A 27,396-nucleotide genomic window follows, 5' to 3' on the forward strand; every position below is an offset into this window, starting at 1 on the left:
TAACCTCAAAATGCTGCAGCGGTCTCGCATAACCCGTGAGAGATGGAAAACTACGAAGAAGGAGGCCTCTAGTGTAGAAGGAAGCAATTCCCTGCACAGATGTGAACCAGCCATCCAAGCGGATACAACATTCCTATCTTAGGGGTATAGGCACCTGTACTATGTGCAATGCGGGCACTTGCTGGTTTAAGTTACTGTCCTTAAAGAAGAAAACAGTATCCCTTTAACTCACACTGTTTAACTTGCAAGTAAGGTGCAGTAATTTCTCTCCTTGTCATTGCAATTGGCTAAATTAGAATGAAGATGACATTTCTGCATTGTTCCATTTTGTACACTCAGACTCCAGATGCTAACAAATCCAGGCCAAGGAATTGTGTTTCTTCCCTGATGTGATCAACTAACTGAGAAAAATGGAAATACAGTGAAGTTTAGGTGTGTGAAAAATCAATACCCAATAATGTAGTATTTTAAAATAAAGAGGTTTTTTTCCTTAAAGGAGGCTATACAGCATATTCAGGATCCCAACATAAAAATTACTGCCCAAAACCAAAAAGAAGATGGTAACTCTTAAAATAGAAACAACATGGGGCCCTTTAGCAAAAATAGTTTATTGCACAAAACTTTTAAAGGAATCCCTATGCACATAATTTTTATAATCAACATGCTTTGTATGATCATAAACATTAATTGTACATAGTGTAACTCCTCCAGCCCCTGGCTTATCCATTCTTCAAGAACATGGAATTATTAACTTCTATCTTTACAAACACAGCCTAAGCAGACATTACTGAATGTCATACATGAAACAGAACCATTTCATTTACAATATCCAGAACATCTTTCCCTTCCCTAGAAATCTGTGCATCTGTATTGGAAATGAGGCTGCCCAAGACTCAAGTGTTGCTCATTAGTAGGAGGCAGTGATCAGATGACAGCTGATGAGCATTAGTAATTCCTCTGAACAGCAACTGCTTTCACAGGAAAATACTTAAAGACTCTGATCACAGTAAGTCACATGCAACTATTCCCACTTTCCCCACAAAATCAATAAAATATACATCACAAGCTTCTGCATCTCCAGGAGTGAATTTGTCACCTTTAAGGTAAATTTGTATTGATAATACTACCTGTCCCCAGCACACCTTTAATGTTGTCAAAGCTAACACTAAAATAACCATGCCACTGCAGTTCTCTCCCCTAAGGAGGAATATATAATCTATGACAATATGAACAATAGAACATTCATCCTGGCTATTACTTTACACATGTGAAAATATCATAGATTTCTGCTAGGATATTGCCTAAATAAACAGTATGGGATCAGATCCTCCCGTTGCATGAATGGATAGGGGGCTCAGCTGATCCCAATACAGTGCACAAATATTTCCAAGAAATCTGGAAGACAACAGAATGGAGCATTATGCAATATTCAGCAATGCCAGGGTCTCAGTAACATTTTATTCCATTGTAGAGTTTGCTGGTCTTTGTTGTGATTTTTTTTTTTTAATGCACAGTTATTCAAGAGCCCTCAAAAACTCAACAGCATCTGAAAAACTAATGCGCAGCTTTCAGCACTTGGGAACATTGTCACATTGCTGTGGCATTTCTCCTTCACTAACTCGACTTGGTTTATTAGGTAGCAACCACTGAAGAAACACAGAAAATACATTCTATTGCAGTGCTTGTAAAAAGGAAAATAATTTTTAAAGAGATTATTCTTCAGGTTCTCCTGATTATTTGGCAGGGCTGTGACAGGCAGAGGGAGGCAGTTTTCATTCCTACAACTATGTTATTTTATTGCCTAGACAGCAGAGACCTGAAGTTTTGTAGACTGAGCATGCTTAGCCTCAGGGTGAGGCTTTTTAATAAAGCAGCAACTATTTCTCTGGGTAATTAAAAACATAGCTAATGAGCTTCAAAGAAAAGGCCTTGCTTTTATCACACACTGCATGCTCCTTCTAGAAGACTTCCCAGTGACTTCTGTAACTTGACTTAGTACCTCACCAGATTTAGACCCTCAAGTCTGTCCTTCATTTAAGTAAATGACATGGTGTTTCTGTTTGTAGAAAAAACACATGGTGAATGTAACAGGACCATACCCAGTGTCCACATACTTCCAGAGCAGGTGGGTCAATGCAGGAATCTAATCCAAAACAGCTCCCTTATCTTGGAAAGGGAAACACACATCTAAGGCTACTTGATTGTGCAAGCTCAGATGTCTTCAGGAGCTAGTCAGAAACTGCAACAGGATGCAGAATGGATACAAAAAGGAGAGCTGACATTCAGAACAACTATGAAGGTTTCTAACAATTCTGGCTTCTTTGATATCAGGTAAAACCTTTACCCATACAACCACTGCCGAACTAACAGATTGGAACATAGTGGATTTTGAACTGTAGGCAATGTGTTTAATAAAGTGAACAGCAACATTAACGCTGCAACAAGTAGTATTTTAAATCCTGGACATTTGGTAGTTTTTTTCTGTACTGAATATATTATTCACTACAGTTAGTTTTTTTCTTTGACAATACTGTTGTTTGGTTTTTTCCTTCTTTGAGCTTAATATACAGGCAACTTCAAGAACATAACAGCAAGCTAATCAGTACCATTTACTCTACAAAGTACACTGCAGCAGTGTGCAGACATGTCTTAAGCTAGTCTGTAAAGCTTTTGAACTGTTTGGTAAATCCGTTTCATGGGCACCTAATGCCACACCAATGCATTTCTTCCTTTACCAATTTCAAAACCTTGACTGTCAGCATCACTTGACTTTGATCCCAATAAAATATAAGTTAAAATCCAGTAGCTGCAGGGCATGAAATCATTCAGTATAAACACTTTTAGTGCAAAGTGTTCAGTTGCACTAGAGCTTGAAGTGGTAGTTATGAGAAATCAGACGTTGGATAAATATAGGTGGGTTTGGGAGTTTTGTTTATTTTTTACCTTACTGCTAAACAAAATGCAATATCCTTCCCCCTCCTATGCAACAACCAAATCCAAAACCAGCAACAGCCTCTCTGGAAAAATACATGAACCAAAACTTTTTTTTCCAGCTTCTGAATCCACTGGTACTTAATAGACTTTTTTTTTTTTTGTAAACACCAAACTATAGTGGATATAATGGACTAGTTTATATTTTAAGGACAAAAACATTCTAGTACATGAGTTGCCACTAAATCTGCCAAATACCTGAACACTGAATTTTTGAGTGAGGAGAAGGCTGGCTTAACACTGCACTATGAGCCACAGGGAGCAATGGGACCAAAGATGAAGGAAACTAAAGTGAGCTGCTTTAAAAGTAACTTAGTCAAGGTGCTCTGCAGAGGGGCTGCCACAGTACCAACACTTCCATTCACGGTGGACACCTTGTAATAGAGGGTGCAAAAAGTAGAGGAAGTGTGTGGGAGAAGATAAAGCTTTTAAAAATAATAATTTTATAGGCATTAGAATTATGTCTTTTAAAGTAAAAATAATTACATTTCTAAAAGCTCTGGCTTTGGGGGCTAATTTCCCCAAGCCATTTGTACAGTATGTCAAAGAAGAGCAAACTTAAATGTAATATTAAAACAATGACAGTAACAAAACCCCTCATTGTAGCCTTAACTTACAGTATATAAGCATATTAAACCAGATATTCAAAGTCAGAAAATTATGATTTTTTCTTTTATATATATACATATATATGTATTTTACACGCATACTTTTTTAAGGGTGTCTACTTCAAAACTTGAAATAAAAAGGTGCAAAGTATTTGTGCAGTGAAGCAAAGCTCACTACTGGCCTGTGACTGTAAGAGAAAAACATCAGCAAACATCCCAGGCAAATCTGCCAAAGATACCAACTGCTCTGCATTGCTTGTCTTTACAGTCTTGTTTCTTTTGCTATAGGTCAGAGGTCATCTTCAAAACTGGAAATGGCTTACTCAAATACAGATATCCATAATCTGAACTTCAAGAATAAGAGATTATAAGAGGGACAAGAGAATGCTCAGCATATGCAGTTCTCAACCACTGTTAATGGCTGAACATGAGAAGAACTTATTTTTCCCTGTAGTTTGGCTACAACCCAAGATGGGGGAAAGAAACACATCCTACTCCCACAAATTAAAAAAAAAATCCAAATAAGAAAACCTAGCTGTTACACAATTAACAGTAATTCCTTAACAAACTCACCCAGATTGAACAATTACGTACTTGGAAACAGATGCTCCTCCTGACCTCATTTTAAATCTTCACCTGCATTTCTTACTAAACCCTCAAGTGAGCTAGATTCACCACTTGGCAGTACCCAACATGACAGAATTGTTATGGCAAGGTTTCAAACAAACCCTTAGAATAGCACATTCTTATTACATCAGTTACAAAATATTACATCACTTTCTCAAATCAGTGCCCTTCGCTTCTACAGGCAAAAGCACAACTCCGAATACCATTTAAAAAAAAAGGAAATAAATAATTTTTATAAAGATTTGTTTATATACTTAAAGCAATAGGATGAAAGACAACTGATAAGGAGGTTATAGTGTCAAAGCTTCCTTGTCACTAACACTACAATTCTCGTTCTTTTCATCTGCAGTAGAAATCTCCTGCTGGTCTGATGCAGTTGTGGGACTTGTAGAAGTAAGGTCCATTAACTTGCCCTCAATCTGAGTCCATGAAGACATTGATTCATGTACTGTAATGGTGTGTTCCTCCATCTGGCGCTGAAGGCTGTCCATTTCTTGCCTTTGAATGTATTGAGAACAAAAAATGCAAAAATTAACAAGCAGAAAACTGACTGCTAAATGCAAGATCAAAAAATTACTTTTCTGATTCTTGATACCTACTCCAAGACTACCTAAGATATAGCTGTATACAAGAGTAAGAAATCTACAAGAAGCTTAGGAATTGCCTACGAGCAAAACAAATACAATATGCTTAATTAAAAACTATTAGTAGCTGTTTCTGACTTTTTTCTGCTGTGTACTATTTACAATGGACATTTTGTTTAGTTTATTGTAAAGTCTTCTTTCACTATGGTAATAGCCATATAAGCAAGCACTTACAATGACAGAACATCCCACTGTCCTAAATATAGTCCCAATAAAGAATTAATTTTACAAATCCTTTCTTCCTCATGGTGGCAGCTGGTTTCCTGAAAACATTTTTAAGATTATTTAATATGGTTTAAAATAACAGGCCATACTTTAATTGCCGGAGACAGCTGTTCAGATTCTTTAAAGGTTCCTTGCTCACAGCTGTTGGTTTCAACAGTTCTTCCAGCAAGGCAGCAGGCACTGGACAATCAGGAATCTTGACTGGAGTCACAGGATTGGAAGAGTTATTCTCGCCTTTCAGTTCTTTCCTCTGGTTAAAGGAAAAAAAGAAGAGTCAGAAACACGATTAAGTTATTTCATCAATATCATTTTTCTCACCTAGAATCTCACATCACACTACTGGTACACATCCTCATTACAGATCAGGAATCACAGGCATATTCATGTTAGGTTATTTAAGAACATTAGCAGAGGATTTTCCTGTACTGTACAATGTGTTCTTCCCATTTAAATACCTTCTTCATCTTGCCATGCTTCAGGTCCAACTTCAGTTGCTGGTTTTGCTGCAGCAGTGACTTCATGCTGTTCTTCAGTTCAGTCACTTTAGCTTGCAGCATAAACTTATCCTTCTGAGCCACTGACAGGTCTTCCCTCACCATTTCCAGCTCTGTCTTGATATTCTAAATGGGAAGAGAATCAGTATGATGTAGAGAAACAGTATAAAAATTCCAGCCAACTAATGTTTTTATAATTTTTTCAGTTTCCAGAGGAAACTAGAAAAACCCAACACACAACACTGCTGTTTGAAATGAATTTGCCATGGCAGAAAATCAGATACTAGGTTAAGTCAGTAGCCTATTTCAATGGCATAAAGGTTGAAAAAAAAACAAAGGTAACAGCACAGCCAAAATAAAAATTTAGAAAAAAGTATGCTTTTAAAAAATAAAAATATCGTTTTAATTATCCCCCTACAGCAATCAGAATTTCAATCCATCAGAATTTCCACTAGCTCGACTAAATACCTGCAAGACAACTTGTATCCCTTCTAACTCCTTGTGGCTGCGCTGTTCAGTCATGTCCAGCTGCTGCTTAAGTGTTTCAATTTCTCTTTCTTTTCGTTCTACTTCCCACTTCAGGTCTTCCACCTACCAGGGCAAAGAAAAAAAAAAATCATTGGAATTATCTACAGGTGCAATCAACCACAAAATCTATCAGAAGAAATATATTCTTATGTCTAATAACACCTTTCCTAAGAAAACCTAGCAAAACTTTATTAAAAACGCTGAATTAAAGACAAAGTCATAAAATGCAGTATCAATACAGATAAACACAGTAAGTGTTCACTTTTTACCTCTTGGTTTACTAGAGGCTGTTCACTAAGTTTGTCATCCAGGTTTTTCTGCAGAACTTGGAGCTGAGATCTGGCTTCTGCCAGCTCTTGCTGAAACTGAGATACTTCCTGGGAATGTTTTTCATCCTCTACCCTGCACAGCAAGATTAACAGACAGAGCAGTTATTCAATCTGTTCTTTAAAACAGGAATTTCACTGGGTTAGCCATGTAACTATAAATGTCATGACCATGCATGGAACCTGGTTAATTACAGCTCTGACTGAGGGCTTTGCCAACACATTCATAGCAAGAGTTAAATTACAAAAAGATTTTATGAAAGAGATGTATAAATATTAAATATTGAAAAAAGATTTTACAAAATTCATTGAGCACTGCTAATAGTCCATTTACAAACAACAGATTATGCAGTAAAAAAAATAAAACAATACCCTGTCAGCAATTTTGCTTTGTTTTTGGAGGAATAGGGTTAAGTTTATATCCATTTTCATGTAGGTATGATAATTTCTTATAATTTAAGAAAAATTTTTATATACAAGCTAATTGAATTTTAATACATTGTGGAACATAGTCAATAATCAAATTAATCAGAGAAGAATAATAGGATCTATATAAATTGTTAATCCTTACTAGTAACGTGAAATAGTAGAAAGTGGGAAAAAGCAGATAGTGAAGCCTAAAACCAGTGTACTTCAAGTCTAACTGAATTGTAAAGAGAGAAAAATGCAGGTATTTGCTCAGAGTCCAAACAAGCATCTGACAGCCAGGCTCTGCTGGGGAACGAAGGGGCAAACCCAAAAACTCACTAATGTGCACCTTTTTCAGATGATTCGTTTTAATTACTGTTCTTTTTCAGACAATTACTTACTGCAGCTTGTCCACCTCAGCCTGCAGGGCCTGGACCAGCAGTTCTTTGGCATGGAGCTCCTTCTTGATCTCACTGAGCTCGAGCATCGCCGCCCGGTGGTGTCGGCGGTTATGGGCTGCATCTGCTTTGGCTGCTGCTTCCTAACAGGAGAAAGAGATGCAGTTTTATTTTGTTTTGTCACTGTAGCATGAATCAGAAAGGGAGCTTAACACAGGACACAACAGAGAAGGCATCAACTGATCTTTCAGCCACTGGCTATCGTGACAGAGACCCTGCAGGAAGTAGTATGTTATAAAACAGATTTAATTCCAGATACTTTTAAAATACCTTTAAATCACTTTCTAAGTAAATAAAAGATGAGCCATTACCTGCTTCTGAAGGTCTTTAACTTTTAACTTTTCTTTCTCTAGGGAAGCCTGTAGAGCTTGAATAAGTTGTTGCATTTGCTGATCCTCTTCCTCTTTCCGCTTTAGGACTGCCTGAACCTGTAACACATCAAAAAAGCAAATGCACCTTTTGTGTGGGCTCACTGGAAGTAGAGGAAATATAAACACAAACCATGCAGGGATTGCAAAACAACTCACTGCTGTTTACTGATCACTCTTTCCACACAGTACCTTCAACATTGAAAGTAGCTATGGTTAAATGGTAGCTCATTGCCTATGTCCCCATGAATGTATTACTACTGGCATAAAAATGATTTATCTCAATGAATCCATACGTAACAGGGTTTGTATGTTCTGACTACCTACACTTTCACTATTGCAAGTATTGTAGGGACATTTTATTAATTTTTTTTCCAAAGAAAACTCTGTTTAGTGCCAGGTCCCATTTCTGATCTTTTGTTCAGCCCCCCATATTGCTGCTGTTATGCAACACATGGAGGACCCAGAGCTGGAGAAAATGCACTGACTTCGTACAATATGAGCCAATTCCTTTCTTAAGTTATTACATCAAAAAGTCAAATACCTGTAGATTCAGTTGTACCAAGTCTGCCTCTCTTTTTGCCAATGCTGTTTCGAGGATATTATTGTGCTCCCTCAAAGCAGCGTTGGACTGACTGAGACCTGTAAGTTTTCCACGTTCATGTTCCAGTTCAAGGGTCAACTTCTTATTAATTTCTTCTAAACGTTTTATCTTCTTCCTGAAGCCTCTAGATTCCTGAAGCTATAGTCAAAGGAAAACACAAATCAAACAAACATAACCAAACAACTTCAGACTACTATCACAAAAGAATTGAGAGTTGAACTCATTAAGCATTTTGCTTTTCCAGAGTGGGATTTTTTTTTTTCTTTTTTTTCTCCTTTAAATGAATATCAAAAAGTAAGTTCACTTTGGTATTTTTTCGTGTTGGAAGACTAAAATGCTTGCTAGAAAGAAGAATCCAGGAGTACTGTTCAGGTGCAAATCCCGAGTAGTTGATACATACAATTTTTTTGTGCCACTCTACAACTGAACACCACCACCTGGCCCTCAAAATCACTGGGGATTCATGACTCCCAGTAGTTCCAAAAGCTCATGATTCATGTATCCTCACTGTCTCATGACCAGACACAGCTGGTATCTAATACAAGAAGCACTCGTCTCTCCCTATACATCCTCTTTCCCTATATGACAATGACTCATGAAACCAAGAAGAACCAGCACAAGACAACAAAATTTGCAAGTATCACTGACATGATGTTTCCTATCCAAGATTCTGATTTTCTCCACCGTTGGAATAAAACTTTGGTACTAAAATTTCTCAGGCATTTTTTATTGTCATATGCCCATCTACGAAGCAAATTGAAGCAATCACCTCATCCTCAAGTTCCAGGACTTTCTCTCTGTACTCTTCAAGCTCCTGGCTGGTCAGTGAAATCACTTCTTGCAACTCTTTTTCCAGCATCAACTTACTGCTGCTCACAGCTCTCAGTTCTGTCTTCAGAGCTTGAATCTTCTCCTACGGACAAAGGGGTCACACATGTGATTAGTGCATCACCCATCTTCAGGAGTCACTTCTGCTTTGGTTACAATGCCTACTCCTCTAGCAAATATGAAATGAGGTGGCTAGTGTTTAGTTTAAAGGTCTTGATCAGAGTTTTCCACCACTACATCCAGCTACTGCTATTGGTATATTTGATATCTTGCTCCATTGGTTCAAGAAACTGGAGCTTCCCTCAGTAAATTAATTTTCTTATCACAGGTTTAACATATATAAATAAGCTATGGCTACCTTGAAAAACTTTTAGCTGTCAATGAGAAAAAAGCAGTAAGCACTAGAATTTTGGAAAATCTTCAGATACTAACCCTTTAAAAAAAAAAAGGTAAAAAAATCCCACCAAAAAACCAACCAAAAAACAAACCAACAATAAAAATTCATCAGGAAATCTAGCCTCAAATATAGTTAAAGAAGTTCTCAGTGCTCAGAACACTGACACCATGTCTAGCTTTATTTTCCAAATATTTTCATCACTTCAGGGTGAAATAGTATTTCAAGACATATAGCTCTGTCTTTGTACAATGTCAGAAGACATCTGCATACCTGAGCAATCTGGTCGTTCCCACCATCAGTAATTTGTGCTTTTAGTTTGCTCAGCTCTGCCTCAGCAGATTCCTTTGCAGTCAGAGATTCCTGCAGCCTCCGACTGAGAATGCTGACTGCATTCTCATAGGCTTTGTGTTTTGCTTTCATCTCTTTCTGAGCGCTTGTCAGGTCTGACCCAAGATGCTTCATTTTCTGTTTCTGCTCTGTAATCGCCCTGGTGTGAAAGGAAAAGAAAACACCAGGTAAAAACAAAAGCTGCTTGACAAATAGTACTACAAGATTAATTTTTCCCATGACCCAACAAAACCCAACATTTGAAAGCCAAATATGAAAACCAAATGCTGTAGTTCTTTTGTCTGTGCTAAAAGAACACTTACTTCTTTGCTTCCTCTTGCATTTGTTCTACTTGTTGTTTTAATGCCTGATTTGCCTCAGCAAGAGATTCCATTTGCTCCTTATCGAACTGCAAAGACTTAACAGGAAGGAAAAGACCCGTGAGCGTAAGAACAAAAGCATGTTTGCTGTGTATGTTTGATTATAAAAGAAAAAGCATGAAATTTCAAAATTACTTCCATCTCTAAATATAAATGGCTCTCCAGTTCTCCATATTCTCTTTCCCTTTTATATCCTCTTTAACTCATCCCTCTGAGGCCACCACTGTTAACACATATGAACAGTGTTTGGATTTTGTTCTTGGAGTTCACTTTAGGGCCAAGGAAACTGCTTCAGCATCAGTGCTTCTCTCCACTTACACGAGATGTTAGTAAGCAGTCATGCATTTACAGAACTTTGCTAGGTATATGTTGAAATGTCTAGACTATTTTAAATATATAACCAAGAACATTAACTTGCAGGTGGTTATTCTGTTTGTTTCCAACATTACTAGAAATAGCAGTGTATCCTGGATGTAACACCCTCCAAGTTCAGGGCTCTACACCTTCCATACCTGTAGGCGTGTTTCCATATCATCTCGTTCTTTCTGCACTGACTGGAGGTGATTTTCTATTTCCACCATTTGCTGGTGAACCTGAGACACTTCCTTCTGTAGTTTTGCATGCTCAGATTCGAGGGACTGTTTTTCAACTTGGATTTTCAGCAGCTCTCGTTTTATCTCCTTCAGCTCTGAGTCCAGCCGCTTCTTTGTAGCTTTCAGCTCACTAATCAGCTGGTCCTTGGAACTTGCATCCCTCCGGTAAGCTTCCACCATGACCTTGCACACAGGAGTTTCAAGAGGACAATGACACTTCTGTTTCAGCTTTGCAAATTTATGACTAATTTACTATATTCTTTTAGTTTGAGGAGGGTGTGTGTCATACAAACCAGCATCAGCTTCTGTATTATATTTACTCTGATTCAAAGGCTTTTATGCAAGCTCAGATATTAAGTAACAGTTCATATCAGCAGTTAATTAAAAAAACACCTCAGTGTTCTCTGCAGTACAGGATACTCTTCTTCACATTCTTTACGAAAACTGCATTAATTATGTGCCATTTTTAAAAACCAAAGTAATTGTAACAAATTAACCATCCCATGCACACAATTAGTAACTTTTACCATAAGAAGAGGGCTTAACTGTGACTGACAGTTTAAACAGCCTTCCCAAACTTAAAACATAACAAGCTAAAACAAACTTTGACATTAGGTTAATAAGCAATCAAGCAGCAAATTAATGGTGTCTTATAAATAAGACACATATATGTGCAACACTAATGACATACCAATTTCATATTACTGTTTCAAAACCGTAAATTCGGAACAAAATTTGCAGTAAAGCACTTATTTACCATCTAATTACTGAAGCAACTATGCTTTCTCAGAGCTGCAAGGAAACGACAACGCTTGAAGACTTACATGAGTGCTTTTGCAGAAGCAAACCTAACGAACAAACCAAAGAGATTTTCTTTGGTGGATCACTTGGCAAACTCCCTGAAGCCCTATCAAAGCATTAATTGGTTGGTGGATCAGCTTTTACATTAGCTACAGATAAAAATTCAACTGTAAGCTATACAGTTTCTGTATTTTAATGTCACAAAGTTCTGTGATACAAAAAGGAGATTCAAATATCCTCACAACCCCCCCAGAAGTACATGCCTTCACTGTAAAATGAATTGTATTCCTTGGGTTTATGTCTTGGAAATTTCTTTGTTTTGCTTACCTTCTGCTGCAGGAACTGTTCCTTCACTTTTTGAAGCTGTTTTTTGAGGCTGGCATTTTCTTGTTGCAGATTTTCCACCTGCCAGAGGGGGAAAAAACAAACATTGCTTAATGTGCCAAATGTCATATTCTACTTGATTTCTTCAGTGAGCGTATCTGTCTGATTTGTAACAATTGCCTAATCTAACAAAGATCCTGTTTCTGACTAAGCACCTCAATGGTTAGATAACACAACATTTGATACAGAAATACATTCACCAGGTCACCACACTGGCAGCCAAATTACTGCATAGGAAAGATGTTTGACCCACAGCGCCACAGAAAAGAGCCCACTACAAAATTACTTCCCAAACTATGACCTGAACTCCAAATTATTGTGTTTTAAAACTGTGAGATTTCAGAAAGATCATTACCTGGCTTGATTTGACTGCCATTTCTTGCTTCAGCTGCTCCAACATTTGTGATGTTACTTCTGTATCTTCTCCAAGGCGCACTGCTCCTTCATCAAGTTGCTCTTTACTTGCTTTTGCTGCCTGCAGAGCGACTTCCAACACAATCTTCTCATTCTGCAAATACTGGATCATGTCATCTTTAGAAGTAGCATCACTCTGGAACTCTTCTAACCTGGCCTTCAGTTCATCATACTGTGTTTGCAGGTCATCCAGGGACTGCTCTTTGGTGTGCAGTGTCTCTTGGGTTAGAGTCAATTGCTTCATTAGGTCGAGGTGTTCTTGCTGCAAGGATTCAAGCTGCAGATCTCGCTGATGCAAAGTCAACTTGACCTGACAAGAAATATTATTACAAAATATTAAATAAGAAATATTAAAAATAAGAAAAATTAAATTAATACAATTAATTAATACAGAAAAAGAAAATAGAAATAAGAAATATTAAATTAATACAAAACAAAGGTTATCTTTGCAAATGCACTCTAATCAAAATCAAGTGTTATAATTAATATTTTAGCCTCTAGGAGAAAATAGCAGAAGGTGGTAATATTTTTTAACTTTCCTAGGCCACTTCTATTTGCTCTGTTAAGGGTATTGACTGCCTTGTGCAGCATCTGTTACCTTACAGGCTAAGCATGACCAGAATGACAAACCTAAAATATTCATAATAGTCATTGTATTTCAAAGTTTTGCTTGAAAAAGGTGTCCACAGTAAATTCAGGTAAATTCAGCATTATTAATAATACCATATCATTACATGGAATGTAGTACTGAGCAATCACATACTTCATCTCACTGCAGCCCCTGACATGCTGCCTATGTAAGGTTACAAGGTTAAAGCAGGGCTCTGTAAGTCCAAATGTATATAATGATATCCTGACTGCCTAACAACTTTGAACATGGATCTATGGTTCTTGTCCATACTTAGAATAACCACATACTGAATTCACTAAAAAAATACCCAGCATCTGGCAAAACAACAGTTATGAAGTTTTAAAAAAGTATTATTACTGACATGGTTGAAAAAAAGGCCTTTTTACCTGGAACAGAGTGACTTTAATATGCACTTCAGTTTTGCAGCAATCTTTCAGGTTTTAAAAAGAAGTTTAGAGCTCAGTATCTATTTACTATTGCTTTTTCTGCCAAACAAGTATTTCCCTTGGAACCCTTGGGAAGTTGATTAACAGCAGTCTACCTTTTCCAATTCTTGCTCCAGTGTCGCTGCAGAATCAGCCATCTTCTGAAGCTGTTCTTTCTCATCCTCAAACTCCTCTAGTTTTCTCTGCAAGTCTTCTTCCACCATGGTTTTAGCCTCCTGGATCTGCATGAAGGCAGCTTCTTGATCTAACATGTCAGCCTGTATAGAGAAAACATGGAATCAACTGCTACGGTTTCAATGGAGGGGAAGGAGTTGGAAAAAGAAAAAAAAATAGGAAAAGAGAAAAGTAGATTATGAAGAAAATTTGTAGAGGAAAGACACAAACAAAAATAATTCTGATGTCTGCCTGATACACCTGTATGCCTTTACTGAAGTCACTCATTCCTATACTTAAAACACCTTAGAATAACAGTGAGTGTCTTGCATACTTGTGACAATCTGAATTCCTATTAAATAACACCTTGTCCTTTCTCAATTGATGAGCAAGACGTGAAGAAAAAGAATCTTTATTAAAATTAATTGTTTCGAAAAATTCTAATACAAAAGGAATTCCTTGGACACAGTAGCTACTCAGGAAATAGCAATTCCTGTCATTTACACAAGCTATCAGTAACACTGCAGATGGGGTGCTTCCACTAACCTGCTGCCTTACTCTCCTTTGAGACAGAAGCAGGAATGTCACTGAAAATCAGGGGAATTTAAGGTTCTAAAGAGCTTTGGAAGTGACTGAACTGAACTTCAGATTTTACCCAACTTTTCTTACTGGAGGGAAGGAAGGACAAACCTGATTACTGAGCAATTTCACACATTTAAAAAGCAAATTACTAATTTAGATAAACTTCCAATTAAGTTCTCTTGAAAAAGTACATGAATGGGCAAAGGACAACATTTACATTTGCCTTCAATTAAAAACAAATACCAGAACTGCAAATGCAAGGATCACCTTCAAATGGAAAATATATGGCCTTGTTCCCTCTTATTGTTAATAATGCCACACAAATTTATTTGCTCTGAAATATTTACTGCTTTTATAATGCAGCATTTGAACCAGTTCATAAGAATTCTATGTGACTTTGGCAGAATAGCCTTGACTTTGCAAAACATAAATACACAACCTAGATAGAACATAACTCATGAAATCCATCTACAACCATACCTCAATATTTTGTAGCTGTGCTGCAATACGTTCCTTTTCTTTAATGGACCTGTGCTGGGTTTCAGTCAGCTGCTGAGACAGTGCCACATTCTCTAGTTTGAGATGTTCCAACATACCTGCTTGAGTCATTTGCCCAGCCTAAAGGAAGGAAAAAAATCACAGATTAATACCAACAGAATTTAAGAATTTCAGAAAAAAAAAAAAAATCATGTTGAAACTGTGTGTGCCTTATTTCAGCTACTACTTTCATGGCACTGGTGCAGTCAGGCCATTGTAGAAGGGCACTAGGTTGTCCTGTGGTTAAAACTGACAAAAAAGAACAGATTCTCAGCTCTCCCATATACAAGTAAATCACAATACCTGTATATTGGCCATCTCACTCTGCAGCCGGACACGGGCTTCCTGTGCCAGGACCAGCTGCTGCTGGTACCACTGCCTCACATTTTGGAGAGATGTGATCTCTGTTTCAGATGCCTTCAGCTTGTTGGTCAGCGTGGTCCGTTCCAGCTGCACCTTCTGAAGCTGGGTCTGCAAGGAAGCCAACTGCTGTCGCAGGTCGTGAACTAGGAGAACAAAAATGAAGGACTTGGACTAGCACACCCCACTGTGCTGTTATATGCACACTTTTTCATGGATTATTGCTATATTCGTAGGTTTTTCTACTTTTCCTTTATTGTTGAACAAAAGCACATATGCCTAATTACATAAAGATTGGCTTTTCCTGCCAAAGTGCTAGAATCCAAAGTATCAGGTCATAAGCAGAGTAAAATTAAACTAAATGAATCACTTCTGTAAGCATTCACAGTTCCTTAGTTATGAAAACATCAACTAACTAAACATCAGGAAGTAGGTGTCCTGGCATGTAGAGTCATCATTACAAATCAGTATTTGTACAATTTTCCAAAAAAACAACTAGGCCACTGTCTGGACTAAATGTTTATGCCTCCCTCTCCAGGCTGGCAGTGGCAGCTTGCAAACTGTGACACTTTTGTGACACAAAATAGAAAGCAATCGTCTTAAAATTCAGACCATTTTATTAGTGTGATATCAAATAAACACAAATTAAAATTTCTTTTTCTTCCTGGACTTCAGAATTAGGTTGAAATAAAATGATTTATGCAACAACAAATTTTTAAAGACTGATATTTACATCATCCCACCTGTGCTGTCTCTGGTGAGAACATTTTTTTGCATATCTTCAACCTTCTGCAGGAGTCTCTGGTACTGCTCCTCTGCTAACTGCAGATCATTGTTTGAAGAAGCCAAACTGGCATTCTTTGCTTCCAAGGCATTTTGCAGGTCAGCCATTGCTCGTTCCAGATCCCAGCAAGACTGCTTTAATGTGGCCACTTCTGAGCTCAGAGATTCCTGCTTCTGCTGGCTGTTTTGGCTGTGCTCCATCTGTGCCTGAAGCTTCATGTTCAAAGCTGCAAGTTGGGCTTGTAGCTCAGCCTTCTCTTTGAGAGCCTGAATGTGTCCAGAAAAATCAAAATACAGAAGTCTCATGAGAAAAGACATTAATGGCTGACTAAAAAAGATGCCCAGCAAAATGGCTTTGATAAGGCAAAGACCACTTGCTTGTAAAAAATTCTTTTTAAAGCAACATCTCACCTATCAGGTATTTCAAATAGTCAAAGAAAACACAGAGGAAAGAACATACAAGACACAGAGCATTGCATATCAGTAACCACATCAGCATCTTTCATAAAACACATATTTCCACACTTTAAGGAAGAATGCTTTGTATTTTTAATGTTATACCATCAATTAAAACAAAAAGAAAATACTTATAAAGACATCGCTAGCACTGCTCTGGATTTATTGTCCCTCTTTTAATTTGACTTCTTAAAAAAAAAAACCATATGAAAACCCCACTTTCTTTTTTCTTTAAGGTAATCTTTGAAGACTTTACCAACTTGATACTAATCTTCTTCACCATCTGTACTGTGTTTATGCAGTAGTGGGGTTCTACAAGGGGTAGTCTCTGTGAGAAGCTGGCAGAAGCTTCCCCCATGTCCAGTGGAGCCAAGGCCAGCTGGCTCCAAGATGGACCCACCACTGGCCAGAGCTGAGCCCATCAGTGACAGCAGGAGTGCCTCTGGGATGAGGGATTTCAGAAAGTGAAAAAAAAATAGCAGAGGAACAACAGCAAAGATAAGAAAGAAAACTGTGTGAGAGAAACAGCTCTGCAGACACCAAGGTCAGTGCAGAGGGAGGGGAAGGAGGTGCCCCATGCTCTGGAGCTGAGATTCCCCATCTCTCTGGGGAGAATCTCAACCCATGAGCCTTTCATTGTTATTTCTTTTCTTCTCTGGCCAGCTGAGGATTAGAGTAACAGAGCAGCTTTGGTGGGCACCTGGCATCCAGCCAGGGTCAGCCACCATGGCATTCTTGTAAAGTACCTTATCCAACAATGTTTTTACAAAACACAATTCCACAAGTAATGAGCAAGAAGCTCTTGAAAATTAATTAAAATATTCATCTGATTTGCTGAATACAGAATTCCAAATTCATTTTCTACCTGATTAGCTTCTAGTGAGAGTGCTTCTAGTTGCCCTTCAAGTCTCATCTTCTCCTTCATAACCTGCAACATCTCATCATGAGTTCCTGCGATAGAGCTTTCCATAGAAACACTGGAGACAGAGACAACACAAACACAGTTAGAGGGCTAGAATACAACTCTTGTCTCGTTCAAGAAAAGTGACACTGAAATTAAGAGGTACTCAGACTCCACGTGGTTTAGACTGTTGGATGTTTTTTCTGGCTTTATGATAGATCCAGAACACAGTGGAACAACCTCTGTTAAAAAGAGAAAGCAATTACATTCATGCTAAAGTTTTATACTCCAGCTTCCTGTACTTGCAGCAACTAGAATCTAGTGTGGCACCATATGTTTGTTATTTCACAGAAGTGCAATCGCTGACTTCATCATATTCTGTATATACAGATCCCATTTTAAGCAGACAACTGGACATGATGGGATCACAAAACCTCCACAACTATTCTCTATCTGCTTTAATTTGCCTGAGAAATACCAACAGCTTCTGCAATAGGAGGAAGAACAGGTATTTGGTATAAGGGATTCTTTATGCTGATTTCTTGCTGTACAGCCAAGGCATCTTGAGAAAAAGATCTTCTCTCATTACCATAAGAAATAAGTCTAAGCCAGAATAATCATCAACAACTGATTGTACACCTCAACATCTCTGGGCATGACACTTTATTCTAACAAAGCGGGGGGGGAGTATTTAAAAAAAATTCAAAAATTTCAAAAGTAGAACATATAAAACATGCATCTACAGACAACTTATAAAAAGCACACATTGTTAAGGGCTTCACCAGCCATGCACTTGCTTTCTGAATCAGTTTAATACCTGTCATACACACATAAGCTTGGGAGACTAAATCTTATTCTAAAAATAAAGAGGATAGGGTATCTAGGACAAGACTCTTGGCATTTCTTAACTATGTGAGGTCTGAAAGGTACATGCACAGATTAGGAAAAGGACAATACTAAATATTACTGAGGCAGTCAACTCTACACTTTCAGACTTTACAGACCAAGGCTTGTGAGTGATTCAGAGAATGAAGTCCTTCTACACAGATAGAAACAACTGCTTGCAGTACATTTAATACAGTCAGTGGCAAAAATATCTTTCTCTAAAGATATACTTAGTAAATAGGTACTCAAGTGAAGCGACTTCTCAGATTCTTTTAGAATTTGGAAGCTAATAACAGACTTAATCACAGTGTAAGTTAAAACTGGATCTAAAGTTAGTAGGAGGCAAGAGTAATAGGCTGCCTATTCCAAGAAAATATAATTAACTAACAATGTGATCATTCTTACCTGCTAGAAATACTGTCTCTCCTGCTCCGTACCTCTCCATTAACTTCTTGCTCTTGGGCCTGATGCTCCACTGCTGCAGCCTGCAGCACCTCACTGATGGAAGGAAATTGCCCCATTGCTTCAGGATGTATCTTCTGGCCATTTATTGTATATGGAGTATCCTGTTTGCCTTCTGCATTCCGTAAACTGCTATACAGCCCTTTCCCTGACACACTGCTGTAGGTAGAGCTGTCACTCTCATTTCCATCCAGCCTCATTCCCACTTCACTCCCATCAATCTCTGAAATGCTGTCTCCTGCCAAGGAGGAATTCTCTATTCGATCATCCACATCAGAGGGCAGACTGATCTCAGAAACAACTGATGTTGGACCACTTCTGCTTTGCGTCAGAGCCCCCCCAGATAAGTCAGTAGCCACAGAATTCCCAGTAGCATTTTGAGTGTCTGAATCTTCAGTTCTGTAGTCAGCCAAGGACCGGATCTTGCTGGCCTTAGATTTTGAACTTCTTCTTTCTTTTGACGATGCTGGAAGTCCCAAGCTACCCAGCTTTGGCCCCCTGGGGACACTGGTCCGCAAAAAGGAGTATTCTTTTGTCATCGCTACAGTGCTGGCTCTTGGCAGGATTTCTGGATTTAACATCAGCTCAGGATCCAGGGTGCTGGAGGGACGGGTTTTGGATGTAGACTGACTCGACTGAAAGAAACAAAGAGTTAACAATAAATTCCAGAGTGCTAACTTTAAAATAGCACCAAAGACTTATTTTGCTGTAATTTAAGATATAAAGCTCTACACTTCTACACCGATATTAAATATACATCCTTTCATAAACAAGGTAAATTATATCAGCAATTAACCCTATCAACATTCAGTGTATATATATTGAAAATGTTCATGTGAAACTCCTAAAGGTAATTGAAAATACAGGCAAAATTGAACATGTAGGTCACTTTAAGTTTGGTGTCGGTTGCCCCTCCCCTCCCCCCCCCGCCATTTTAAGTTGCACAAAATGGTACATTACTGATGAGGTAACAGAACCAAATTTTGCCTGTTTAGAAGAAAAAAAAATGCTTTCTCACATTTGAGAAAACTACTGAATGTTTTAGTTCAGGGCACAGAAATGGTAAAGTTTCCAAGCTTCTCAACAAAACTCAATCTAGAAGATGTGTTGCGTGGTACTCACTCTTTCTTGATGTCTCTTCACTCGGTATTGCGTGAGCTGTTCTTCCAGACGCCTTCTTGCCTGAAGTCTGATCTGTTCTTCATTCTCCAATGGCAGTGAAGACTCTGCTGAGCCTGTGAGGGAAAGATACCTTCACAGTCAAACAGAAGACTCCAACACAGGCAAATGGAATGCAAAAGGTAAAAGCCCCTTCTACCATTGGCAACATGCTTCATGCTTAAGCAAGGAACAAAAGGAAAGCCCACTGACACACACCTCAAACGACCCGCTGCAAATATATCCTTGTGTAAGCACTCATAAAGCCTGTGGACTGCCACTGCTCAGTTTGCAAATGCTATAGTTCCTCCGCAGCCATATGACAAGAGATTATACAGCAAGAAAAAAATATTGCTGTCATTTAATCTCACCTGTCCTGCATTTCTGACAGTACTAAAATTATAAAACTAAGCAAGACCTACACAGTCCATTCATTCCCTACAAGCAGTGGCAAATTGTTCCCTAGATACATTTTCTTACCTCTTATTAACTCACATTAAACCTTCCCTGTAGTAAGACTTTTAGACACCTTAATACAAAGGCTTTCCCTTCTCCCCCCTTCATTGCTCTTCTCTCCCTTCCTTTTTTCTTAGCTTAAAATCATATGGTTCTGCTGGTTTTTGGTTTTGTCACCTGTTACTCCTAATAATCAAGAAGATTAGAATAGCTTCAGCCCCAGAAAGCGTGAATTCCCCTCCAGTGAAGAGCCAGTTTTAAATGGTAAGGCACATGCCTTAGCTGCAGCAGAGGGTGGCTTACTGAAAGAAAATGAATTGTAGTTCTAAGTAAAAGTTTACTGCAAAAATGAAGTTTAGTTCAAGCTTAAATGATGTTATAGAAGTCCAGAGCCAGGCTCAGAGTAAAAAAAGCTTTATGCAGCAAGAGAAAGCAGGGGCACCACCATAAACAGATGCTTACACAATTCAGTTTCTTGCATGGGAAGACTTAGTTTGAGAGACTGCAAAGCTTCTTTTCTAAGAGCTATGCCCTCAGCACTAGTTCCCTGAGACTTCCTTAGGCTGTCATGGAAACCAGTCACACCTGAGGATGACTCTTCACCCTGTTCACTGCTGGTGGGATCAAAAGATACAGGAGAGTCGGGGCAGAGCGACTCTGGCCCATTCTGGCAGGCGTCCACTTTGCTGTTTATCTCCAGGCTTCCCTCTTCATTTGGCACTTCATTGATGTTATTACTGGTAGCTGGAAAAGGAAGTTTTACTGAGCTACACTTTAAGCCACACCATTTATGTTCACACCTCCACCCAAATACAATGCACTGTTGCCTTTATATTGTACAAATATGGAAATTGCTACTGACAGCAACTGGCAGGAGAAATTTCACAGAGGATTTTTGATTCTTTACTTTAAAAGACCAGAACAAGTACCTTTCATTTGCTTTACTATGTTGCCCTCAAGCACGACCTCAAAAGTCATCATATAAGGTATCTTGAAAACTTCACAAAGGTTTTTAAATCCTGTTAGGTTTAGAAGCATGAAACACCGTGTGTAAGGAACTCTGAGGGGGGCAACCTGCTACAAGTAAGGCTCAGCAGCTGCAGGCCTGTGCTGAATGATTCAGCTCTTTGATGTGCTGCTGGGCACTGGGGAGAAAGCATCCACCATCCTGACTTCCAGCCTGGACCAAGCAGTTTCTCAATTTTAAACTGAGTTTACATTTTTTCAAATAGGACATCTTCATCAAAAGTACAGTAGCAAAGCTCATATCTATCAAAATAATAAACCTACCAATTAAAATGCAATTCAGGAACCACTTCAACACCAATTTTATCCCCACTTACTAGTATTTTTCTTTTCCATTAGAAAAAATGCATATTCAAAATCAGTCAAACATTTCACAGGCTTTTACTCTGGATTTCTCACACTTTTCTATTTACTTGGCTGGGGACTACTAACATTTATGAACCTGCTGTTGCAAAAAAAACTGTGTATCTAACTTTAATTTAATTACTATAGATCTTAAATGAGCAGAGCACTGAAACAGCCATTGCCTTTCTGTTCATTCCCACACCACGTTATCGCTGAAGTAACTGGAACTCATTGGAATAATATGGAAGATGTCATTATTTTTTACTAAAGACGGTGGAAAATATTTAGCATTTATGATCACAAAGTATTTGCAAGTGCAAAAATCAAGTTCCCACCTCTGCAGTGCATCTTCCCTTAAGCCAGCACAGTGTGAACCAGCACAGAGGAAACTGAATGAGGAAACTGAATTTTGGTAGAAATAAAAAGCTTTCAGTCTTAGGTTGCCAAAACCCATCGACTCTTAAGATTGGAATCAAAATACTTTTGAGTATCTTATTTGTCATGCAGACAACATTTCAGACCATTTAGCCTTAATCATTTCTCTGATGTGGACCATCATGTTGTCACAAAAACAGCTGCAGGCATGGAAAGGGTGGGTTCAACAAGGATGTAAAGGAGGACAGAGGACAAGACTGCTTTTTAATGACTAACATTTTAAAACTAGAATATTGGCAAAACCAAATTTAAAATAGGTGTCAATGCTAAGAATAGCCACATGAAGCCAAAAAGAAGAAGACAGCTCATACGTGCAGAAATATTGTTTCTGCCCATCTCAGAAGCTGCAGCTATTACTGCGTCAGGTTTATACTTTATTTACACTTTTTCTTCACAACAGTGAGTGGTATACATACACAAATGGGATGCTGGAGCAAAATTCTGGAGGAGTGGTTTCTGGGCAACTTCCTGAGGCCAAGAGACACTCAGCATCTAAACACTCCTTGAACTAAAGTCATTTAAAGGCAGTAGTGTCAATACAGCTGCAGTCTTTTTAGAACAATGGGCAAGGAGATGCAATTAGAATAAAAACAGTAGAAAGATACACTTTATCTATTTGTTAGCCACAACTCGATTGTCCAGCACAGGAGATGACAGGAACGTGTCATCTCCAGCTTCATAAAAGATGAATGAGTCATCACCTAACTACACTCTGCCACTCTGATAACGGGCAGCATAAGAAAAGCAAATAAAGTCTCAGGCTTCCTCTCTCCTGCCTGTGACAAGTTGACAAACCTGTGGTACCAGAAGGCCCCAACCTCATCACGTCACCTCCTTTTACAGAAGGAACCACTGTGCTTTTGTGTGTCTACGCAGCCACAATGTACACACTCCTCCACCCAGCCACCCCCATATCCTTATACACCAACATACCCTCAGACTCCTGCCAGGGAAACATGGAGATTTCAATTCAGTGCAGGGAAAACACTTTCACAATGAAAACACTTAAATACTGGAATGGGCAGGGAGGCTGCTGAACCTCCCTCTACAGAGACTTTCAGAATTCAACAGGATGAGGCCCTGAGCAACCTGATCTTGCTCCAGAACTAGGTGTGCTCTGTGCAGCAGGTTGGACTACATAACCCCCACAGCTCCCTTCCAGATCAAGTTTGATTCTATAATCTACTCAGATAATGGACTCTAAAGTTTCTTGTAAACAGCTGCATGATTATTTTATAATAAAGCTTGTCTACATATAAAAGTTACTTTGAGATAAATGCCAGCATCTCTCTTTCATAAAGGGAAGCTTAGCCAGACATTTTGGGTTTTATCTAAGTAATTTAATTTATTAGGAAGATTTCTTCTGCCAGAATAAAGTGCTCCAGTCACAAGCTTACTCTGGAACAGTCATTTCAGAACTGCTCATTCTAGAGAGTTTCAGGTGTACACTCTTGGAAACATTATCTGAAGACATACCAACACCCTGAACAACAAATACTCACCTGACAGCTGATAGTATTTAAGTTAATAGTTTGGTTTTGCTTTCAAAAGAACAAGTTCTACTGCTAAAAAAACAGTTTTACACACACACAGAGCTATAGACTTCACCAAACTTGCTTAAAACTGCTGTACAAGAAATTCCTGACCTCAAGGAAAAACATCCTTCTCCATCAGCTGAACAATAAAACAGATGATTATATAAAAGCCTGGGTAAGACTAGGAAATTATTTGGTGCATATTAAATAACTTACTGTTAATTTCATCTGTAGTAACTAGCTGAGACTTGGCTTTACAATCAAAAAGTTCTTCAGAGGTGCCAGGAGCCCCATTACTGCTTCTGTTCTCCAAGTGAACATCCTGCTGGACAGATGAGGAGTCCATGGTAAAAACGATCCAGATCCTTGGAAAGTTCTTCTTCTCAACAATTTGCCACCAAGTGAGCTACCAAGTCCTGTTTCTCTCCATCAGCAAGAACAGCATCAAGACGTCACACAGGAGCACAGTTCTGAGCTGTAGAGCTGTTGGTGTGCAGCAGGCAGCTGCTAACGCCACATCACGGAAACAGCTCGCAGACAAAGTCGTAATCACCAAGGAGCTGCATCTTCTAGAAACAATACGTAATGAATTTACAAACATTTACTAGAGCTCTGAGAATATGAGTTAAAAATAAAGTAGTGCCCACAGACAGAACCAGGACATGGGTAACAACAGAGACAATGAAATACAACCAAATACCCAGATTTGGGAATAAAAAGTGATCTGTTTATGCTCACTTTTTTTAGTAGCATTGATGCACTGCAGAATGATGCAACAGATAATATTTAGCAAGAGAGCTGATTTAAAATCACTGTCCCTTTTATGGAAAGGCCTTTTTGGCCTCTGAGTTAAGAACCAAGCCAGTACTCAGAGTAGCATTTTGCTCTGTAAACAATGGTGTATATATATATGGAAGCATGCCATATATTTCATTTCAAGGAATGAGTTTCAGCATCTTCTGTTAAAATGAAGTATGGAATTCAGATTTAATTTTTTAAAAATAAATTACATCATTACTGTTTACTTGTCTGCAGAATAACAAGTATGAATCACTGTACAGAATGTGAACTACTCATTACAGCACACGTTGGCAGTCAGAATGTGGCCTGGACTGCAGCTCAACACTGCCTTCTCCTATGACCAGTCAAGAAGAGGATTTCCAACCACAGTTTACAAAATTTTCAAATGATTCTCCAGATATTCAGATCTAACCTCTGGATAAAGATCCCGCCAACTAATACCATCTAACAGAAATTGTTCTATACAGTCACTACAAGTAATTAAATTTTGTTCCGACAGTTACTGACAGATGAATCCAGATTACAAAATCTTATTGTTATTTACTAAAGAAACGTAAGAAATCCCCATTTAAAAAAAAAAAAGGGGGGGGGGCTGGGGGGAGGTTGTGGGAGAATGTCAAATCAGGAATATTTTGACTGCATTTTACATGAACACAAACATTTTGAACGACATTCCTTCCATATCTCCAGGAAGCACTTGTGTAACTGCTACTGTGCCACACTGCCCTGGTCACCCAGCAACACCACCATCATCTCCAAAATGTTACTGAAGCAGCAAACAGCTCAGGGCACACAGGAAAACACAGTTATGTAGGTGACCCTTAGAGAGGTGAGCCGTGAAGGAGCCAAAAACCTGGAGCACCTTTCTAAACAGGAAACCTCCATCGAACAGAAAAACGAATACCTTCACTGTGATTTGTTACTAATTTTCAAAGATTTCAGTATAATAAAGCTTTCAATAAAACTCCTAGAACTGCCACTGTACAGCAAATAGATGCTACATGACAGGTTACAAAGAGGAATTACAGACAAAAGGCAAGGAATATTTTGGCTCCTTACACCTTGGCAAAACCCAGCCAACACGAGATGCGTTTGTTGTCATAAAACACGTTTAAATAATCAAGGTGATCAAGAACGGCTTTCTTTTGTACAACCCATTCCTAATACTAAAGGGTCGAGCATGTTGGCCTCAGAGTCCCTTCATATCGCTGTGCTGCGCACAAGTAGACATACATACACAGAGACGTAGGCACGCCACGGGAACACAGCAATAACCCCACAGGGAAAGAGCTGTAGTACGAAAACCACCGATTTTGCTTAAAACGAACAACCAGGACGACAACAGGTCCCGGTCACCGACCGGGGAGGCGCCGGCAGACACGGCCGCGAGGTCCCCGGGCCGGGCACGTCCCTGGGCGCCGGCAGAGGCAGCGGGAGGCCCGGGGTCGCAGCCCACGGAGCCGAGCCGAGCCGAGCCGAGCCGGGCCGGGTGGTTCCCCGCTCCCCGGCAGCCCCGAGCACCCCGCGGCCTGAAGCGGCCCCCGGTCCCCCCCGAGGCACCCCCGCCGCCCCCCATCCCGGCCAGCCCCCCGCAGACCTGGGGCCGCCCGCCCGGCGCCGGCTCCTGCCCGAGACGTGGCGCTGCCTGCGCCGGGAAGGGGCGGGCGGGGCAGGGCGGGCGGTGCAGCGCGGTTCTCCCTCCGCCGCCGGCCGGGCGCTGCCGCCGCCGCCGCCGCCCAGCGCGGGCCCGTACGGGGCCCTGCGGTTCTGCCACCCCCGCGCCGCCGTCCCGCGGCCCCCGCCGGGCACAGCCGCGGCCGAGACCCGGGCGCTCCCAGGCGGCGGCGAGGCCGCCGGGCCCGTGGAGAGGCGATGGCTTTTCCACACGGACCCTTCCGGCAGCGCACGGAGGGAGGGACGGAGGGGGAGCGGCTGTCGGGCCGGGCCGCCCTCAGTGTCCGCTCGGGGCTGTACCGGGCGGGGCTCTGATCGGCTCACCCGTCGGGGTCGTGGGGCTGGCACCGACTTGCATGAATTAAAATTAAGTTGTGCATAAAATTTAAATATCTTTGTGAAAGTGGTGCGCCCCTCACAGCCTTCTGTATCTGCATCATTCATGTTCCTGCATTAGTGTTGCCTTTTACAGGGTCAGAGTCCAGTGACATGTCCTGTAAATGTCACGTTTTCAGCATTCCCGACGGCCCTTTCCTCATAAATCAATCCTTTGAGTTTCCAGCGTCTTTCTGGCACCGGGCATCCCACAAGTCCTCTGGAGTACTGGGAGCTGGTGCATCGGAGCACATCATTTCATAATGAAAACTCCTGCTAACGTCATACTGCCACCCTAAATGTAATTGCCAGGTAATGAGCGTCCGCTTTGCCAGGTATTCCTCTGTTATCAACCTTTCCAAATTATCCTTATTATGAAGATGAATCCCCTGAGCTGTTTCTCTAGGAAGACGGGAGGCTGTTCCACAAGTCAGAGGGTTGATAAACCAAAAAACCAGCATGCTGTTTGAACTGCGAACTTGTTAACCGAGCTCCTGGATATTGCCAGCAGCTAGGTGTTTTCCTGTACACATTACACAGCCCTCTAGGCATTATTTGGAAGAGAACATTACTTTACAAACTTAAGTCAGGAAGAGGACTGTTTTCAAGTGCAAATGCATGGCTGTAAGAGAGGCTCCCAGAGGTATCCAGAGAAAGTGTATCTGGATTCATGGGACAGCCTCCTGCTGTTCTGCTGCCTGAGCCAGATGCCTGTATAAGTGGGCAATCCCAGGCTGGATCAGCACCAGTGTCAACTGAAGTTTGAACTTGGCTGAATGCTTGTTTGGCACTGAGCTTGTAAACCATGTGCGGGATTTGAATGTGTGAAGGGGAGCGAGGATCTCCTGAGAACTGCGTGTGTGAGTGAGTGTTTCAAATCTTTAGTAGTGACCTTCACTGGATACTCTTCCACAAAAGTTGCCAAGAACAATATGGTGAGGAAGACTTGAATGCTTGATCTTCATTTGATCTGGTTTAGATTTTCTTTTA

The 27,396-nt window shown here is 39.9% G+C and overlaps 1 protein-coding gene across 3 annotated transcripts; it reads right to left on the reverse strand.

Moving 5' to 3' along the window:
* Positions 1-588: 588 nt before the first annotated feature.
* Positions 589-26,050, reverse strand: GOLGA3 (golgin A3). Of its 3 annotated transcripts, none has more exons than XM_048322749.1 (24): positions 25,955-26,050; positions 23,773-24,125; positions 20,801-20,959; positions 19,724-19,836; positions 18,545-19,236; positions 17,219-17,330; positions 15,858-16,164; positions 15,058-15,260; positions 14,698-14,835; positions 13,578-13,739; positions 12,347-12,715; positions 11,935-12,012; positions 10,726-10,989; positions 10,157-10,251; positions 9,777-9,993; positions 9,051-9,194; positions 8,222-8,419; positions 7,621-7,737; positions 7,253-7,392; positions 6,387-6,519; positions 6,058-6,180; positions 5,551-5,715; positions 5,185-5,345; positions 589-4,724 (listed from the first exon to the last, which is right to left on the reverse strand). In XM_048322749.1, the coding sequence occupies exons 2-24, from the start codon at positions 23,900-23,902 to the stop codon at positions 4,517-4,519; spliced, it is 4,428 nt and encodes a 1,475-aa protein (XP_048178706.1). In that variant the 5' UTR covers positions 23,903-24,125; positions 25,955-26,050; the 3' UTR covers positions 589-4,516. The 3 variants fall into 3 exon arrangements, with proteins under 3 accessions (XP_048178706.1, XP_048178705.1, XP_048178707.1); XM_048322748.1 differs by having other exon boundaries at positions 20,678-20,959; XM_048322750.1 differs by lacking the exon at positions 20,801-20,959.
* Positions 26,051-27,396: the final 1,346 nt, after the last annotated feature.

This window comes from Corvus hawaiiensis, chromosome 18, assembly GCF_020740725.1.
Source record: "Corvus hawaiiensis isolate bCorHaw1 chromosome 18, bCorHaw1.pri.cur, whole genome shotgun sequence".
In the NCBI taxonomy this organism is placed as follows: Eukaryota; Metazoa; Chordata; class Aves; order Passeriformes; family Corvidae; genus Corvus; species Corvus hawaiiensis.

Coding starts and splice junctions, on each gene's coding strand:
- GOLGA3 (XM_048322748.1), bottom strand. CDS start 23,902: ATGGACTCCTCATCTGTCCAGCAGGATGTTCACTTGGAGAACAGAAGC. Junction 8,420..9,050: donor TCCTGGAACTTGAGGATGAG/GTGATTGCTTCA, acceptor CTTTGACTATAG/CTTCAGGAATCTAGAGGCTT. Junction 6,181..6,386: donor AGCCTCTAGTAAACCAAGAG/GTAAAAAGTGAA, acceptor TTGCCCTGGTAG/GTGGAAGACCTGAAGTGGGA.